Consider the following 18,707-nt stretch of genomic DNA (forward strand, 5'->3'; position numbering starts at 1 on the left):
TCCACACGAGGAGCAGAAAAACCACCGGTGACCAGGCAAGCCCCCTGGCCAGCACCCTTCCTGCAGCTGGAGCCCTGTTCCTCCTGATTTTCAGGGATGTTTTGGGGGGAAGGAGGTCCCCACGGAGGGGGATGAGCTCTGGAGGCTGGACGAGGAGGTGTGCGGTGCTCAGCCCCGAGGACCTGGCCCAGCACGGTGGCGGTGGAGGCCGGGATGAGGCTGGGTCCGAGTGCTGTGGGAGGCCGAGAGCTCGTGGGCTTCCCCGGCTTGCAGGATCCTTCATCCTCCGTCACCGCAAAGCCGGGGCCAGCTCTGTCTGCATTTGCAGCAGCCCACAGAAGCTGCCTCTGTTGTCTTATTTTTGTTATTTTTTCAGAGGATATTTTAGCGCTGAGCACATTCCCTCCTGTTGCCATGGCAGCCGTGACAGGGGTTATATACCGTGAGAAAAATACCAAAATTAATGAGTGAGCGAAAGTGCAGCCGAGAGAAAAACAAGGTTAAAAAAAGAGTTAAAACAGTAATAAAAACAATCTCACAATAATTCGGCTGCGAGCGTCCCACAGGCACGAGAGGCGCTGACCATCTGAGTCGCTCGGCCCCTGCGCCGTGCCCGGCTGCTCTGGCATGGCAGCGTGGTCCAGGGATGCTCCTCTCCAGCAGCATCCCACGTGTGCTCCGGGTCGGGGCCAAAACCGAGCCCCTTCCTCCGCAAACCTGCAGCCCTTCATTACGCGGCAGGCTCGCGGAGGAGAAGTTCTTTAATGTGTTCATTTCCGCGCATTTGGCTTTGGAGGATCTTTTGTTTTTAATTGTAGAAACAAGCGAATTGTCAGAACATCTGTGTTATTAGCATTTGCTGCCCAAATCCGCGCTGCTGCTTCTCCTGCAGAGCCCTGCGCTGATGAGAGAGAGAACAGAGGAGCCTTTGAACTCCTTGCAGCAGACGGCAGCCAGGTTGCTGCGTGCATGTGTCGGGGAGGGGGATTTAGTCTCTTGTAAGGTTCATTTGCTCTCTGTGTTTCCCTTTCTTCTTGCTTTCCCGGAGATTTAGCTGGATGCTCTTCCCTCGCGGGCTTTGTTCTCCTGACGATGCCCGCTGGCACCGCGAAGCAGCTGTCTCCGTGCGGCCGGGCCGGGTACCGCGGCACAGCATTGCCAGGGGTGGTGGCACCAGCACCGCCGGGTGGGACCTGGTTGGTGTCACAAAATACCTCGGGACAAGGCTGCTGTGGCCAAAGCGGGGGTGGGATGCTTCCCCCTTGCTCAGGTGGGCTCTGCTTTTTGGGAAACGGGGAGGCCAAGGCCTGGGGCAGCGGCGTGCATCAATGCACAGGGAACGGCGATGCTGGTGGCAGGACTCCTGGTATCCAGAGGGCACGGGGTGCTCCGGGAGGATCCAGGCAGTGGGCCAGGCAGAGAGGTTGAGGCAGATGAACCCCATGCTCCTACAACTCCTACGACATCCTCAAAGTGTGCCTGAGCAGAGGATGCATCTTGCAAACCCCGTGTGTGCCCGGCCTCCGCAGTAAGGAGCGCACTGACTGCCTGCATCTCGTGTGAAATGGAAGCCTCTGGTCACAAGCGCTCTCTGAAGCTTGCCTTCACCCCCCCCCCCCCCTCCACTGCCCTGGGTGCACAGGGTCAGGGCTTGCTCAGCTCTTCCCATCGCTCTGGCTCTCCTCCCTCCCAGGGGGACTGCCAGAGCCGAGATGTCAAACCTCCCGCTGTCCCCGGGGAGTTTTGTTCCCACTCCCTGTCCGGATCCCGGTTCACGCTGTCTCAGCAGGGTAAGCCCTGACAAACCCGCAGCTCCTTTCCCCACCCTTCCACGGTGGGCTTCGACTTTCCCTGGGCTCTCGCTTTGCATCCTGTGCTAAATTAGCTTCGGGAGAATTCCAGCCCGGAAAAAAATCCACGCGCACAGACGTGGTAAAGCCACCGGCACTGATTAGGAGCTGAGACGGCCCCGCTGTGGGGAAGCCTGGGTTTTCCTCCCAGCGGGGTCACCCCCCAGCCCCTGCCCAGCAGGGAGAAGCCCTGCCGGGGGCTGAGCTGCCTTCTTGCGGGGGAGATTCGGGGCTGAGACAGAGCCAGGGCTGCTCGGAGCCAGCCGGTGCAGCCTCTAGATGGTGCAGTCATCGCAGCCGAGCTGAGCATGTGTGCAGCGAAGGGAGCTGCGCAACAGGTTGCCGTAGCTCAGCGGGAAGCTGCTCCCATCCCCGCGCTGCGGAGGAGAGGAAAGGACTTTTCCAGCATCCCGGCTGCAGTCCCGAGGGGCCAACGGAGCAGGAGGAGAGATGCTGGGAGAGGGGGCCCTGAAGGTGCCCGGCTGTGCTGGGTGCTGGTGGCCACCCCGGCAGCTCCGGCTGCGAGCAGAGGCCTTCGGCAGGGCCAGGCTGCGGATCCCCTGCGGGGACACGGGGGCAGCGAGAGTGGGGACACCCTCAGACCACGCTGTCCCCAAGCCCCGGCCACGTTTGGGGCTCACCCTCACCCACCCCACGTCCCATGGGGGGCAGCGTGTGGGGTGGCACGGCTCCGCGCAGGCATTGCGAGGGCAGCAGGCGGGTGCTCGCTGCTCCCCAGCCCTGGGAGCCTGCAATAAAAGCGTGATTCACCCAGGTGGGGCGGGAGGGGATGGCTGATCCTGCACGCCTCACCCAGGCAGGGCTGGAGAGGGGAGGGGGGATCCGAGGAGTCCTGCAGGGTGCGCCCCCCGCACACCCCTTCCCTCAGAGGGCGCGCATGGAAGGAATGAATGAAGAAATTCAGGAAGAAATGAATGGGTCTAGCAGGGACCGAGCGGGACGCTCGCCCTACACCTGAGACCCCGGGGCGAGAGGGGCCAAGCCGGGGGCGGGTAGGGGGGGTTCAGAGGGGGATGCTGCGACCCCCTATAGGGTTTGGGACCAGGATCGGGCCCGCTCGGCCCGGCTGGGCTCGGGATCAGATAAGGAGCCGGAGCTCCACCTCCCCGTGGCGGCGGCAGGAGGCGGAGGCAGCGGGGACGGAGAGCGGGGAGGGGGGGACGGGCGGGCAAGGCGGGGGGGAAAGGGGCCGTGCCTGCGCTGCGCTTCCCTTGCACATCCTCACACACACCGAGGGACGGAGGCGGGCACGGACGGAGCTGCCCACCGGGGGCTGCCGCCAGCCCTGCCGCCGCCGCTCCGCCGGAGGAGCCGCAGCCCCGGCCCGGGGGAGAGGAGAAGGAGGAGGAGGAGGAGGAGGGGGGGGCGGTTCCCACGGGGAAAAAACATATAGAAATATAGATATATATTTTTCTCCACCCCCCCTTCCTTTTTTTTTTTTTTTTTCCCCCCCCCCCCCGTTTTTAAAAATTTGATTTTTCATCCGTGGATAACGAACCGGAGGAGCCGGGGGGGTGGGGGGAGCCCGGTCCCGGCGGGGAGGAGGAGGCGATGCAGACGCCGCTGGATCAGCGCTCCGGGGACCGGCCGCATCCAAGTAAGAGCTGCGGCAGGGCCGGGAGCCCCCACGCGCAACCGTGGGGCTGCCCTGGGGCCGTGGGAAAGGGAGGGACACGGGGGGGGCACCGAGGGGGAGCAGGGCTGGGCGCTTCTCGCCCCGCTCCCGGTATTGCCGGGGCTGGCTGGGGCGGGCGCTGCCACTTGTTGTGCCACACAGAGCCGTGCCCCCGCGTGGGTGCGTGGTTGGGCGGTGGGGGCGCAGCGTGGGGGTGTTTTTTTCCCCGTCTGGGTGCGTGTTTGTGTGCCGGGGGGTCGGGGCGCGTGTGTGTCCCCCTCCCACGTCGGGGGTGGCTGTGGGTGTGGGCAGCGGGGGTGAGAGCGCTGCGTGGGAGAAGTTGCGGGTGGGCAGCGGGGCCGTGTCCGTGCGGCCGGGGGGGGTCGCGGGGAGGGGGCTGGCAGGTGTGCTCGGTGGCCGTGGCACCCGCGGCGTGTCCCCGTCCGTGTGCGTGTCGCCGGGCTGCGCGGAGGAGCGTGTCCGTGGGGCGGGTGCGTGTGAGCGCGCGTGGCAGCGGGCTGCGTGTGCGTGCGCCGTGGGAAAGCCGCGATCGCTGCGTGGGCGCCGGGGCTGAGCGTGAGAGCGGGGCCGGCGGAGCGGCTCCCGTGGGCTCCCCGCGGGTGTCCGCGCAACGGGCGCGCGGGTGCGCAGCGATGCGGGTGCGCGCGGAGCCGGCCCCCGGTCCTAGCGGAGAGCCGCTGCCTCCGGCTCCTGCGGAGGAGGCTGCTCCGGGCCCGCCACGGCACCGCCCGCCCCCGGAGCGGCTGGGATGGTGCTGGGGGGGAGCAGGAGCCCGCAGCATCCCGGAGAGGCTCGGGGGGGGACCGGGAGGGAGGACGGAGGCTGCCCCCCGGGAGGCTCTGACAGGTCTCTGCCTCGCTGCCCGGCCGAGTTGCAGCGGCGGGGAGCAGGAGGAAGGAGGGCCCTGGGCTTCGCCCTCTTCTCTTTCTCTGTGTGGCTTCCGAGAGGTGGTTTTGGGGTGAAGCTGTTGGAAGCGAGTGGTGCTGGGGGCTCGGCTTGGGGGGCCTGGGCCCAGCCCGCATCGATGCTGAGCAGCCGCAGTGGCTGGAGCCGAAGGAAGCGGCGCGTTGTTGGGCATGGGACGTGCCGCAAAAAGCCAAGGGTTCGGCCCATCCGTGCCTCGGCTGTAAGAGTGAACATCGGTGGCTGTTTTGGGGGAAATATTGTCCTTAATCTCATCCCCGTGCTGCTGGCTGGGATGTTGCTCCAGCTCGGAGCACCGCAGCGGGGCTTGGGGAGGCCGGGGGGCTCGGTGCGTGCGTGCCCAGCGCAGCGTCTGGGTGGATTTGTGAGCAGGGCTCGGAGCCGCGCCGCCAGCCTTCGGCAGCAGGGAGAGGGTGGACTTTGGTGCCCGTTCCCTTTTGGTGCTGCCGGCTGTGGAACGGGGCCAAGAGGCTGTGGGAATCGCAGGCAGCGAAGGCTTGTTTGAGCAGTTGCTTGAATTCGCAGTGCTTTGTAACCTCTCCTTCATTAGGGCTTGGTATTTAGGGGGGAATGACTGAATTCTGTCAGATTTTGCATGCCACTGTCCTCTGAGAGCTTCCCAGTCATGCATTAAGCAGCGTGACTAACGCCTCTCTCATGTGGTTCGGGCTTTCTCGCACTCTCCCCGTAGGGAGAATTGTGTGTGCGGAGGAATAGTTGTTTTGGGAGGGGTTTTTATTTTTAAGTGCTCTGTATTCTGCCAGCAGGTCGGAAAAAGGTGGCTGGCACCAGAGAAGAAAGTGTGGGATGGTCCTTAGATCCCATGGGAAAATAGCCCGCTGCTGTGCACTGGCCCCTGGGAAGCCTCCGTCTCCTGCACAGACGTGCTTTTCCCCGACGGTGGAGCTTCCACCTCCTCCTCACACCCTGCTCCAGGCTCTCTACGTCGGCGCTGTGTCATCCCCACCCCAAGCACCAAGCACCCAGCAGGATTTGTTTCCCCTCGCGGATCTGAGCGCCCGGCTCCCCCCTGCTCTGGTTGGGGAGACGGTTGCGCCCTGCCTCCAGCCTCCCCGTTTTGGAGGCTCCCTCCACCTGCAGGAACTTGGGGTTCAGGCTGCGGCCCCTTTCCCGGAGCAGGTCGCGTGGCTGCCGGGCACTTTCGGTGACTCCCTCCCTGCCCCAGGCTCCTGGCACGGCCCCGCTGCCGGGTCCCTGGTGCTGGTGAGTCAGGGCCGTGTGATGGCAGAGCCGTGGCCCCACGGGGGGACTTTCACCTTTAGCTGAGATCCTCGCACCCAGGCTTAGTCAGGAGGCTACGTCACCGGAGCGGCCTCGTGCAAACAGTGCCGTGCCGGATGCCTCTCCCAGCCCGGGCACCTTTTGGGTCCCTGTTCTCTTGCTCCCTTCTCCTCACCCCTCCTGCATGGCCAAAGTGATGGGGTGGCGGTGCTCAGCATGGGTCCGGACCCACACCCACGGGTGCAGATCCCCCACTCGGGGTGACATCACACCAGCGCACAGCCCGCGGTGACGGGGGCACGCGCACGCCGCTCCCCCCGTGCAGGCACACGCGGTGCTCCCTGCACGCACACGTGCGCGTGGTGCAGCAACGCGAGCCCCGATCCGCTGCGCACACTCAGCCGGTGTGGGCATGGATGTGCTCCTCAGGGCATGTGCACACCCTGCTCGTGCACACGAGTGATTTTTTCCTGCTCTGTGTGGGTGCGTGAATGGATGCATCACGCTCTGTGCACACGCGTGTACATATGCACTCGCTCCAGGGCTTGCTTGAATCGATCCAAAGCTGCGTTGTGCTCCTGCTCGGCTCCCTACCTCCATCCCTGGCCCCGTGCAGGGTGGGGATGGCTGCTTTCCCTCCTCCCTTCCACCCGGGACATGCCTCCAGGCGGCTGTGTGTGTCCTCAGCAGGGTGGGAATGCCTGTTCCCTTGCAGGAAGGATGTTTGTAGGATGAGGGAGCAGAGCGGAGCTAGGCTTTGGGGCCATAGCTCCGTCTCCAGAAGCAGAGCTGCCTTCCCTCCTGCCGAGGGAAGAGCTCCCCACTTCCATCCCAGCAGACGCCTGTCCGTGGGCGAGCGCAGGGACAGAGGGGCTGTGAGCTGCTGGCTGGCAGGAGGCAGGCACAGGGCAGACGGTGCCGGATGCTCCACTTGTTGAGGGTCTGCCTGACGCTGGGGCGAGCAGGAGCTCGGCGCTGAGCTTGGCAGCAGCCGTGTGGCACCGCACAGGGGTGATGCCAGAGGAGCACCCACCCATCCCGCAGGCTGGGTGCAGCGTGTGGAGAGGAGCAGTGGGAGTGGCGAGAGCGGGTCGCAGCCGTGGGGCCGTGGCAGATGTTGCAGATTCTGATTTTGGAGCATGCAGTGAGGCCGGTGTGCCTGATCCCAGCCAGGGAAGCAGGGGGCAGGGAAGCTGGTGGCCACGCACAGCACCGAAGCGTGTGGCTCGGCACAGAAGGGGGCAGTCCCCATGGGGCTGGCGCTGCCCCTGCAGCTTTGGCACACTGGGAGGAGGTTTCCAGTGGCCGGGCGCCTGCAGTGCAGCGTGCAGTGTGCGTCTGCAATGCAGGGGGGCAGCACTTCGGGTGCCGTCTCTGCAGTGGGCAGTGTGGGCACCGGCACCCGAGGGCACCCCACTGTGCGTGAGCAGCATCCCAGCCTGGAGTGGGCAGCAAGGGGAAGGAGCAGCGCGCCTGCAGCGAGCGCAGGGGATGTTTTGGGGCTGGCGCAGGGTGCGGGGTTGCCTAGTGACCGCGCAGCAGCGGGGAGATGCTGTGCCGACCGGCGCGGCGTGCAGGGGCTGTGCGGTGCCGCCGCGCCACGGGGAGGCTCAAGGGCTGTGTGCGGGGTGGGCAGCGGGGCTACATCACTCAGGCTCCGTGCTGGGCACTGCCCTGGCTCCTGTGGGGCTGTGGGCAGGGGGCAGCGCCCCACATGCAGTGCGGGGTGGGTGATGTGCGGGGCTCCTGCATCCCTGCAGCGCTGGATGGGTGGTGCCTTCGCAGTGTGAAGCTGGCAGTGCTTCGCCAGGGAGGGCCGTGCCGCTCTGTCCCTGCTGTGGCAGTGCCCCGTGTCCCTGCAGTGCTGGGCTCGTGGTGTTTCTGCAGGGCAAGCAGTGCCCCGTGTCCCTGCAGTGTCCCACAGGTGTCATCCCTGCATCCCGGGCACAGCCCCTGTCCCTTTGCTGCCTCCACCACGCAGTGCTGGCAGGGCACACAGTGCCCTGTGCCCCCAGGGTCCGTGGAAGGCAGTGTCCCCGCAGCTTGTGGCACTCGGTGCCCCCGTGTCTCCGTGGTGAGAGGCTGTGTCCCAGCCCAGCCAGCTCCCGTCGGGTCGCTGGCAGCAGGCTGCGTGCAGCCCGCCCTGTCAGCGTGCCTGGCTGGCTGTAATTACAGCTTGCATGCTGACGAAGAGGGTGGACGGTGGCAGGAGTGGCTTCCTGTCCCTTGCAGGAAGGGCCAGGGTTGCAATGATGGGGTTGCTCACTCGGGCAGGGCGGTGCAGGAACTTGGTACATGGGGACCGGTCCTGCTGGGCGCTCGTCTGTGGGGGCTGGGGCCGGGCGCCCCTTCCCCTTGGGGGCACAGCTTTGGGACCGCGTCCAGCCCTGCCGGCTGCACTCAAAGCTGCTGGGGCTCGCGTCGCTTAACCCGCGGTGTCTGTGTCTCCTTGCAGCTCCCCTGCGGCGCAGGATGAGGCCCCTCGCCTCCTGCCTGGGCCTGTGGCTCCTCTGCCAGCTGCCTGCCCTGGTCTGCGGGACGCGGGTGGTCTACAAAGTGCCCGAGGAGCAACCCCCCAACACGCTCATCGGCAGCCTGGCCTCTGACTACGGCTTCCCAGATGCGGGGCACCTCTACAAGCTGGAAGTGGGGGCCCCGTACCTGCGTGTGGATGGCAAGACTGGGGACATCTACACCACGGAGACCTCCATCGACCGGGAGAGCTTGCGTGAGTGCCAGCACCTCCTGCCCGGCGAGCCCTGCTACCTGGAGTTCGAGGTGTCCATCACTGACCTGATGATGAACAACAGCCCGCGCCTGCTGGAGGGGCAGATAGAGGTGCTCGATATCAATGACAACACGCCCAACTTCGCCTCGCCCGTTCTCACCCTGACCATCCCCGAGAACACCAACATCGGCGCTCTCTTCTCCATCCCCCCGGCCATGGACCGCGACTCGGGTCCCAACGGCGTTGCCTCCTACGAGCTGATGGCCGGCCCCGACGCGCAGGAGCTCTTTGGGCTGCAGGTGGCCGAGGACCAGGACGAGAAGCAGCCGCAGCTGATCGTCATGGGGAACCTGGACCGGGAGCAGTGGGACTCCTATGACCTGACCATCAAGGTGCAGGACGGGGGCAGCCCGCCGCGGGCGAGCAGCGCCCTGCTGCGCATCACCATCGTGGACATGAACGACAACGCACCCAAGTTCGAGAAGGCCCTCTACGAGGCAGAGCTGTCCGAAAACAGCCCCGTGGGGCACTCTGTCCTCCAGGTGAGTTTGCAGGGGCTTTCTTCTCCTCCCCAGCTCTCCTTGCAAGGACAAACTGGGGGCTTCCCTATGGCCACGTGCTGCCTTGGGAGGGAGAGCTCAGAGGGCTGCATGCCTCAGGAGCCCGCAGCATCACCCTGGGATGTCACCTCTGCTGAAATGCGGTGGGACAGGATGCTCGGGAAGCTGCAGCCGGGGTGGGGGCTGCAAGGCCATGACTGAGAAGCAGCAGCAGGGCTGGTGGGTCCGCAGGAGCACATCTGCAGGTTTTGGGTAGGGCTGGGACTCATGGTCCATAGAGGAGCCTGGCTTCATGCCTGGCTGGTCCAAACGCTGTCTGCGGACAGGACATTGACCCGTTTGCAAGTCAAATTCCCTGGGTTGCTCCCTGGAAACTCAGGAGACAGGGAGTACTGCCTGCAGATCTGGGGGTGCACGGGGCTCTGCCCCATCATGGGGAGGTTCGGGGGGGGGGTTGGCAATGAGATAGCAGCCGACATCTGTTTATCTGCAGCTGCCATCTTAATAAGCGGAGCGTGGCCAGCTCTCATCTGTTAATTCTGATGTGGATTTTTAAGAATTCATTTTTCACTGTTAAGAGAATGGAAGTTGGAAGCAGATAAGGGAGCTGCGCGGCCGGGAGGAGAATGGGCTGAGCCGCTGCTGCTGCCATTGCTCAGCTTTTATCTTTCGGGGAAAATGACTTCCGCCTTTTTTTGTGAGTGGAGGTAAAAGGTGGAATTTACATTTAACAACTTTCGTTCTCCATCCAAATCTGCTGAGCAAGATAACGGCGAAGCAGCAAATGGTGCAGAGAAGAGGCTGCTTGGAGAGCCGATTAGGGAGGCAAATGTTAGACAAACCTCATCTCCTTTAGAAAGCAAATAATAGGCAGGTTTATGTGAACGCAGAGCTGCTGGCTGGTGGGCTGGTGCACCCCTGCAAGCAGGGAGGGAGCTGCGGTGGCTCTGTGCAGCATTGCCATCCTCATCCCCATCCTTGCTGGGGCCAGGAGGCTGCTCATGCCCCCCACTGTGGCTGCGGGGTAATGAGAAGGGAGAGTCTGGGGGAGCAGGGGCAGCCAGGGCTGTCCCTCCCCGGTGCTGTCTGGGTCTGGCAGTGCTGCTTCCTGGAGGATTCCCTGCATGCTGGAGCTGGCCGGGAGGGGAGCTCAGCCCGACTGGCACAGCCGGTTTCTCTGGAAGAGCGAGGGACAGCCTCCGTGCCGGGGAGCCACTCCCAGCCGTCCTGCCGGTCCCAGGCTCTTTGCCCCATAGGTCTTGGCCCTAGAAGAGGAAATCCAGGTTTTTCCCCCCAGCCTGGCCTCTCCCGCTCACCATCTTCTCCCTATGTCCCGCAGGTGAAGGCCAACGACTCGGACCAGGGCGCCAACGCCGAGATTGACTACTCCTTCCACCAGGCCTCAGACATGGTGCGCCGGCTGCTGCGCCTCGACCGCACCACAGGGCTCATCACCGTCCAGGGACCCATCGACCGCGAGGACGTCAGCATCCTCAAGTTCTCCGTCATGGCCAAGGACAAGGGGGCCAACCCCAAGAGCGCCCGCACCCAGGTGGTAGTCACCATCAAGGACATGAATGACAACGCGCCCTCCATTGAGATTCGGGGCATAGGGCTGGTCACGCACCAGGATGGCATGGCAAATATCTCGGAGGACGTGCCAGTAGAGACAGCAGTAGCTCTGGTGCAGGTGTCTGACCGAGATGAGGGCGAAAACGCTGTGGTGACATGTGTGGTGGCTGGTGACGTCCCATTCCAGCTGCGGCAGGCAAGTGAAACGGGGAGCGACAGCAAGAAGAAATACTTCCTGCAGACCACCACACCGCTGGACTACGAGTCGGTGAAGGACTACACGATTGAGATCGTTGCGGTGGACTCGGGGAACCCGCCCCTCTCCAGCACCAACTCGCTGAAGGTGCAGGTGGTGGACGTGAACGACAACGCGCCCGTCTTCAGCCAGAGCTTCACCGAGGTGGCCTTCCCTGAGAACAACGAGCCCGACGACCTGGTGATGGAGGTGAGTGCCAGCGATGCGGACAGCGGCTCCAACGCCAAGCTGGTTTACTCGCTGGTGACAGACCCCTCGTCCAAGGGCTCCTTCACCATTGACCCCGACTCTGGGGAGATCCGAGTGAAGGCGGTGCTGGACCGCGAGCAGCGGGAGCGCTACGAGTTCTTGGTGGTGGCGGCAGACAAGGGCAGTCCCAGCCTCAAGGGCACAGCGTCTGTGGCCATCAACGTCATGGACAGGAATGACAACGACCCCAAATTCATGCTGAGCGGCTACAACTTCTCAGTGATGGAGAACATGCCGCCCCTCAGCCCTGTGGGCATGGTGACGGTGATCGATGCTGACAAAGGAGAAAACGCCCGCATCCAGCTGTCGGTGGAGCAAGACAATGGGGATTTTGTCATCCAGAATGGCACTGGCACCATCCTCTCCAGCATCTCTTTTGACCGGGAGCAGCAGAGCACGTACACTTTCCGGCTCAAGGCGGTGGACGGTGGGGATCCTCCCAGGTCTGCCTACGTGGGGGTGACCATCAACGTCTTGGATGAGAATGACAATGCCCCCTTCATCACTTCACCCTCCAACGCCACCTACAAGCACATCCTGCCCCACACGAGCCCTGGCCAGCAGGTGAGCAAGGTCAAGGCAGAGGACATTGACTCCGGCGTCAACGCAGAGCTGACCTACAGCATCACGGGAGGCAACCCCTTTGAGCTCTTCCAGATCTCCCCGCACAGCGGGGACATTACGCTGGAGAAGGAGATCCTGCGCAAGCACCACGGCCTGCACCGCTTGGTCGTGCGTGTCAATGACAAGGGCAAGCCCTCGCGGCATGGCACGGCGCTGGTGCACTTCTACGTCAACGAGACGTTGGCCAACCGCACGCTGCTGGACACGCTGGTGGGGCACAGCCTGGACACACCGCTTGACATAGACATCGCCGGAGACCCCGAATACGAGCGCAGCAAGCAGCGAAGCAACATCCTCTTCGGAGTCATTGCTGGCATCGTGGCGGTCACCTTGGTCATCGTGCTGGTCGTGCTGGTGCGCTACTGCCGGCAGCGGGAGGCCAAGAGCGGCTACCAGGCAGGCAAGAAGGAGACAAAGGACCTGTACGCACCCAAGCAGGCCAGCAAGAGCGGTAAGAGCAAGAACAAGGTGAAGAAGAGCAAGTCCCCAAAGCCGCCCAAGCCCACGGAGGATGAGGAGGAGACGGGGCTGCAGAAATCGCTCAAGTTCAACCTCATGAATGACTCTGTCAGCGACAGCCCCCGCATCCACCTGCCCCTCAACTACCCGCCGGGCAGCCCGGACCTGGGGCGCCACTACCGCTCCAACTCGCCTCTGCCCTCCATCCAGCTGCAGCCTCAATCGCCCTCCGCCTCCAAGAAGCACCAGGTGGTGCAGGACCTGCCGGCCACCAACACCTTTGTTGGCACCGGGGACAACAACTCGACGGGCTCCGAGCAGTACTCGGACTACAGCTACCGCACCAACCCCCAGAAATACACCAACAAGCAGGTAGGAGAGCTCATCCTGAGGCCGGCAGCGGCCCCCCCGCTGCACCGGGGAGCCATCTGGACCGAGGTGTGGGAGTGAGCCTGGACTGGCCCCCGGCGCACGTGGCCGGGGGAGGCTGGCGGAGGACGGCCACCACGGGGAGGGGACAGGGAAGGGGACAGAAAAATGTCACAGCCCTTGTCACAGCGCCCGGGGCTGGGACCTGGGTGGCGGTGATATGAAGGGCACTGCATGCCTGTGCCTCTGCATGGGGAGCACCGGGGGAGGGAAGCCCACCCGCCTGGGTCCCTTTTGGGGACCGGCACCCAGCAGGGTGATGCCACCCCGGGGAGCACAGAGTGAGGTGCTTGCAGTAGCCGGCTCCCCGCACAAAGCATCCCGAAAAAGGGAGCTCTGTGGCTGCCCAGGCAGGCGGGGCTGGGCTGGGGAGCAAAGCGCTGCCTTTTTCCCAGGCTCGGGTTCTGCCTTCCCCTGGGCTTGGGCCCTCTGCCATAAGCCGGCGCGGTGAAAATCCGCCTCGGTGCAAGCAGCAGAGCCTGGCTGCTTTTCTCTACGCAGGGCTCCTCTCTGGTGGCATGGGGCCGGCAGGGGAGGGTGGCTGAGGAGCGGGGCACCCGGGTCTCTGCTGCGTGCTGCGGTCGGGTCACTGCTCTCCGTCTGGCCGGGGACTTCTGCGGGGCAGGGAGGAGGAAGGACTTGGCTGCCAAGCGGGAAGGGCTGCTGGCTGGTGTGCTTGGAGGTCGCGGGAGGACCGCAGGGGTCCGGAGCTTGCGGGACCTTCTCTCCTTGGGCTGTCTGGCCAGTTGGCTTGCACCACGTTTCTGCTTTGGCACCTGTCGGGTCTGTCCTTAGCGAGCTAGGGAGGGAGAGTGGGGACGGGTGCCTCTGGCTTCACCTGTTCCCGGCCCCGTGGGTGAGGACCGTCCGCTCCGCCCCACGCCGTGCTGTACCCCAAGTGCCCCCTCAGCGGCAGGCTGGGCTCCTGCCGTGGGGCTGAGCTCTGCTGCCCTGTTGGATTTGACTTCAATAAAGTTTTCTATTTTTGACCACTTGTGCCTTATTTTCCGTGCTGCCCCTGAAGCTGCTCTGGCTCACGGCCATTCCCCAGGCAGCTTCACCCCAGCCCTGGCACCCAGAAGAGATGTGAGTGTGGGCCAACCGCCCCTGCTAACCTTCCTCCCTGCCCCCCAGAGTGGCCCCCACAGAGGTCTCGGTGTGACGCCATCTGTGGGGGCCGTCTGTGTTGGTCCCCTTGTTCCACATCTCCCATCTCCAGCCCTCTATGAGGAGACGCCTTCCCCAGGACACGGCGCACCACGCACACACCCCAACGCCCCTTGGCCGTGCTCATCCCCACATCCACTTGAGACCCCCCATCTCCCCAGGCCAGCACGTGGAGGAGCGGAGCCCTGCCTGGGTAGCATGACCCAAATCCTGCCGCAGTGCTGCAATGAGGACGCGGATGCAGATGGAGCCCGGGTGCGTCAGCAGCGCCGGGGGGGCACCGACGCAAGGCGCTCCCCGCCACGCCACGCAGCGGGCACCCTCGCAGTGGAGGAGCTGTCCTCCCAAGCAGGCCTGCAATGGGGCAAGGTGGCCAAGCTCCCCCAAGACCATAGTTTCCCCCCCTCCCTGGCCAACCCCTCCTCATTCTCAGGGTTTTTGGTTCAAACGGGGGCATGGGGAGGCACCAGCTTCACCTCTTCCCCAAGGGCTCCAACCGGCCCCACCAGCCCGCTGGAGGAGAGGAGGTCTGGTGCTTGGAGAGATTAGATCATCCGGGGAAACCAGTGCTTCTGGCTCTGGTGGTTTCAGCCCGGTGCCAGCCTTGGCTCTCCCAACCTCCTCGTTTGTTTTGCTAACAGCGTAAGGTTTTATCTCGAACCGCTCAGGAAGCGTCTGGGCCTCCTGGGCAGGCACGGCTGGGCCCCGCGGGGCGATGTGGTGGCTGCAGAAGAGGAAAGGAGACAGCAGCACCCACCCCCAGCCCAGCCCCTGCAGGGCTGGGCCGGGCAGGCTGGGGACCTGGCTCGGCGCTGCTATCTGCATCCCTTTGGGAACCGTCTGAAAGCCGTTTCCCTTCCTTCCTTGCCCTCAGCAGCTCTTTGATGAACCTGGAGCAAGAACGCAACCTCTCAGGTGCTCAAGTTCTTCTGCCTATCTCCCAGCCTCCATCCTTTGGGGCATTTTTTTGTACTTTTTAATTTTTTTTCTCCTTTATCCTCTCACGGCTGCACAGAGCTGGGGCTGCCCCGGGTCACTGCAGCCCCCCCACTGCCCCAGAAGCCGGCTGGAGTGATGTTGGCTTGGGCGTGCTGCTGCGAGCTCAGCAGAGGCACCTGCACCTGCCTGCAGGCTCGGGAGCACGGCGCAGCTTTAATTACTCTCCGCGGGTGAGGGGGAATAGGAGGAATATTGTAGCTGTAATGGACAGAAATGAAATTGTCTTGTTGTAGAATTTTGCTTAGAGTCTCCATAAATTGCAGGTTTAGGTGTTGGCAGATGTTTGGGAAAGTCTCCTGCCGTCCTGGGTCAGTGGATTTTCTCAAGGTCGCTCACGTGGAATGAGCTGATAAATGGATCCAGCGCCGAGCTGCAGATGGAGCAGAGGGTTCAGGGGGGACCTGCCCTGTTTTCTCCTGCTCCGGAAAGATTTCCCAGTCTGCAAATCAGCTCCTGCTCCCCACATCATTTGGGGCTGGTGCAGGTTCAGCGTGGTTGTGGGCACTGGGGATGTGGTGCAGGGGACCCTGAGCATCCGTGGGGAGTGCAAAAGGGGCAAGGAGTGGGGCAGGTTGGGGTGCTCACAGCCTGTACCCCCTGCCCATGGGCTGGGATGCCAGTGGGGTGCAGCCTGCATCTCCTGCAGGAGGAGGTGGCACGGGGGCAGGAACCAGGCTGTCCCAGGAGGAGGTGGCAGGGGGTTGCATGCAGGCTGTACGACACGGAGAGGTGACAGTGGGGCGTACGGAGCACGGCGACTCCTCGGTGTGCATCCAAGGGGGCTGTGGTGCTGACCTGGTGCTGACCCTGACCGTCCTCGTCCCGCTGGGGAGAGCATCGGGTTTCTTCTGATTGAGGCCCCTGGCCCCGCTGCCACTGGGGACCTCACCCTTGGCTCCTCTGATGGCTTGCAAGGAATAACTTTAATCTCTTCCTCTGCATGGAGCCCCTCTGTCCTGCGCTCTCCTCACCGTTGCTGCACGCCGGGCGGCCTGGGGGGCTCGCAGCTCCCCAGATCCCCCAGCTGCAGCCGGTTCCTCCTTCCCACCCCGCTGAGCCAGGTGCTGGCCTGCTCCCCTCTTCCCTTTGCTTCTCAGTCCTGTCCCCCTCACCCCCCTGCTCTCACATTTATGCCCAGTTCCCTCTCCCCGTCCCTCTTCCTCCAGCTCTCACATTTACGCCTGCCCCCTCCTTCTCTCTCCCCTGCTCTCTCCCCCTTCCTCCTGCTCCCCCCAGGCAGTGATCTCCCCTTTCCCGGTTGCTTTCCCCTCCCCAAACCCCGAGGGATGCTGAGCCCTGCTGAGTCCCTGCTGGCTCCGGCGGGTCCCCAGCGCGATGAAAGCGCTGGCTGTGGCCAAGGCGCACTGATTGATATTCCCGGCACCGCTCTGCCCGCTCGGCCGGGCTCTCAGCTGCAGTGCTGCTCCCGGACCCGCCTGGAGCAGGGCCCAAGCCTGCAGCCTGTTTAATCAGGCACCCCGATTGGGGCGGGAGGAGAGATTTCTGCAACGCCAGCATGTGTTCCTGGGCATTTTCCCATCCCTCTGCAAGGGGGGGAGAAGCGAGGATGCATCTTTGGGGTGGGATGCAGCAGCAGGAGCAGAAGGAAGGGTGTGGAGGGTGGGGTGAGGACATGGCTGGGACATTTTGGGAGGGGACGGAGCGGAGGCTGGGGTAATGCGAGGGTTGGCGATGTAGGGCAGGATGGGGTGGGGTGGATGGGGAAGGTGCATGGAGCAAAGCAGGCAGCTGTGGGTGGGGAGGGCAGCCCCACGGCAGCACGGGGCAGCAGTGGTGAGGTGACCACTGGGTGCTCGTGTCCGCCCCGAGGCACAGAGAGCAGGAGCTGCCCTTCATGGCTGGTGAGCTCCTGGGCACTTGGGGGCCCTGTGCGGCCCCAGCAAACCCCTCTTTTTTGTTCTTTTGAAAGACAGCTCCGGACCTGAGCCCTCAGGCAAGCCCAAAGAGCTTTCCTCCCTCCCCACCCTCCATGCCCACACACACCGGCCATGCCCATGAATCCCAGGCTCGGCCCCTCTCCGGGCAGAGCAGCATTCCTGCCCCGTGCCCTGCCAGCCAAGCCCTCCCAGCTGTGCTTGCACAACCCCAGTGCTGCTCCTGGGAGGCACCGAGGTGGTTGGCAATTGCTCCAGACAGGACTTCCCACGGCCCCCCTCTCCCAAGATGCAGGAGCTGTCCTTGGCCAGGATGCTTTGACTTTGGCTGGGGCAGGGCAGGGTTGAGCTCAGTGGGGTTTGTGCTCTCTGTTTCCCCCCCCAAACGGGGCTGCAGGCCCTCAGCTTCTTCTTGTCACCTCGAGCTGTGGTGTCCATCAGGCCCTCCTGGTGTCACCTCTGCGAGCCAGCTTCAGGCCCCTCAGCCCCCTGCCCCCACCAGCGGGTTTCCCATTGACCCCATCTCCAATTTTCTGGAGGGTTTGGGAGGTCTCAGTCTTCACCCTGGAGGCCCTTGAGAAAGAAAACTCTGCAAGATCCCTCACAAACTCCCAGTTATTTTACACCAATGGCATCTACGGTGGGCAGTCCTTTGGATGCTCGCAGGATACGGGGTGGGGGACAGCAGTGACCTACAGGAGGGCAGGGCAAAGCCCACAGAGCAGCCCCTATCTTACAGCCAGCTTCAGCCATGCCCCAAGGATCCTGCCCGGAGACCACAAAAGGTGCCCCCCGTTAGCAAAACCCCCTTCTGAGCCTCTCCTTGCCAGCACGGTGCCTGCTCTGCCATCAAGGCACGGCACCGCGCACCTCAGCAGGATTCATCAAAGCCATCTTTAGGGCCGTCATTTTGGGAGGGCAGCAATTCGCCACCTCTCCCACAGGACCAATCCTGCTCCATCGCAACCAAGCCGGAGCAGCGTGCCCTGATTCGGCTCCACGGAGAGATCTCTGAAGGCCCAAGCAACCTGAAAGCCTGGAGCTATTTTGCTCCCACATGGCCTGGTTTTCACATGCTCCCAACTCCCCCATGCTCTTGAGCATCTGCAAAGCTGCTGCCAGGGAGGATCTGACAGATATCAGTCCCTGCTGCGGGGGTATGGCTTGTCTGAACTCAGACTGCAATCCTGCTTTAAACATCTTGCTAATATGATGTCTGATGTTCCCTTACACTAATCTGTTAATCTTTCTGCTTTTTCATCAAATGTGCTCAAGCCCACTAGAAGGGAAATCAGTATTTCAGATGTCTGAAGAGCCCTTCTTTGTTGTTCAAGGCTGGGTGAGACCTTTCAGGGTGTTGTAACACTGATTCAAGGTGCCTGGAGGGGCTCAGGCTGCTTTTCCCTGGGATTTCAAGAAGATGACAGTTTATTAGGGAACATCTCTTGCACAGAGAGCAGAGCTCAGGAACCTTTAGTGTCAAGGAATTTTTATAAGAGCCACAATCTGCAAGGTCTGGACCAGGACCTGACAGGATTTGAGAACTGGATCGGGGATTAAATTAAGGACAGCAGATCTGCAATACCATTAGGGTGTAGCTGGGATGTTTCTGACTCTCTTGCTCATCTGGGAAGATTGTTGTATAAGTGGGCTCTGCACAGGAAAGAAGTGAAGCAGAAGCCGGTCCTCTGAGATGTGCTCCACAGCCTGCATCCTTCCACTCACTGCTCTTTAGAACTGCGGTTTTACAGGGGAATGGAGAGGGGCAGGCACTTGGGACATCCTCAGGGGGCAAAAAGGACTCTGAAGTTGTGGCCTACAAGAGCCTCATGCTGAGAGATCCTGACACTGGGCGAGACACGTGCATTTCACAAGTGTCCTCGCCCAGCTGGCTCCCTTTGGTGTGACTCCCCTTGCTCTTCTTGCCTGTCATGCCAGAGACAACATTGCAACAGGCTTTGCACCTTCTACCTTCCCTCTTCAGTGGCCTCCCTCAAAATTCCTGCTTATAATGGGCAGTCAAACCTCTCTTGTCCAACCACACCTTCATTTTTCATGCTGGGAACCAGCTCGGGCCTTAGACACAATGCTGGGCA

General features: G+C 62.9%; 1 protein-coding gene across 10 annotated transcripts in view; it reads left to right on the forward strand.

Moving 5' to 3' along the window:
- Window positions 1-3,104: 3,104 nt before the first annotated feature.
- PCDH1 (protocadherin 1) overlaps window positions 3,105-18,707 on the forward strand; it is a 44,387-nt gene continuing 28,784 nt past the window's right edge. For 7 of the 10 annotated variants that reach the window (XM_084535881.1, XM_084535888.1, XM_084535885.1 and 4 more), the window contains exons 1-3: window positions 3,106-3,468; window positions 8,129-8,943; window positions 10,301-12,493. In XM_084535881.1, the coding sequence (XP_084392007.1) occupies window positions 3,423-3,468; window positions 8,129-8,943; window positions 10,301-12,493 (3,054 nt within the window). In that variant the 5' untranslated portion in view covers window positions 3,106-3,422. Of the gene's footprint in view, window positions 3,469-8,128; window positions 8,944-10,300; window positions 12,494-18,707 lie in introns of all 10 variants that reach the window. The other 3 variants (XR_014697981.1, XM_084535883.1, XM_084535884.1) reach the window with 1 other exon arrangement.

This window comes from Aythya ferina (genome assembly GCF_964211825.1).
Source record: "Aythya ferina genome assembly, chromosome: 14".
Classification (NCBI taxonomy): Eukaryota; Metazoa; Chordata; class Aves; order Anseriformes; family Anatidae; genus Aythya; species Aythya ferina.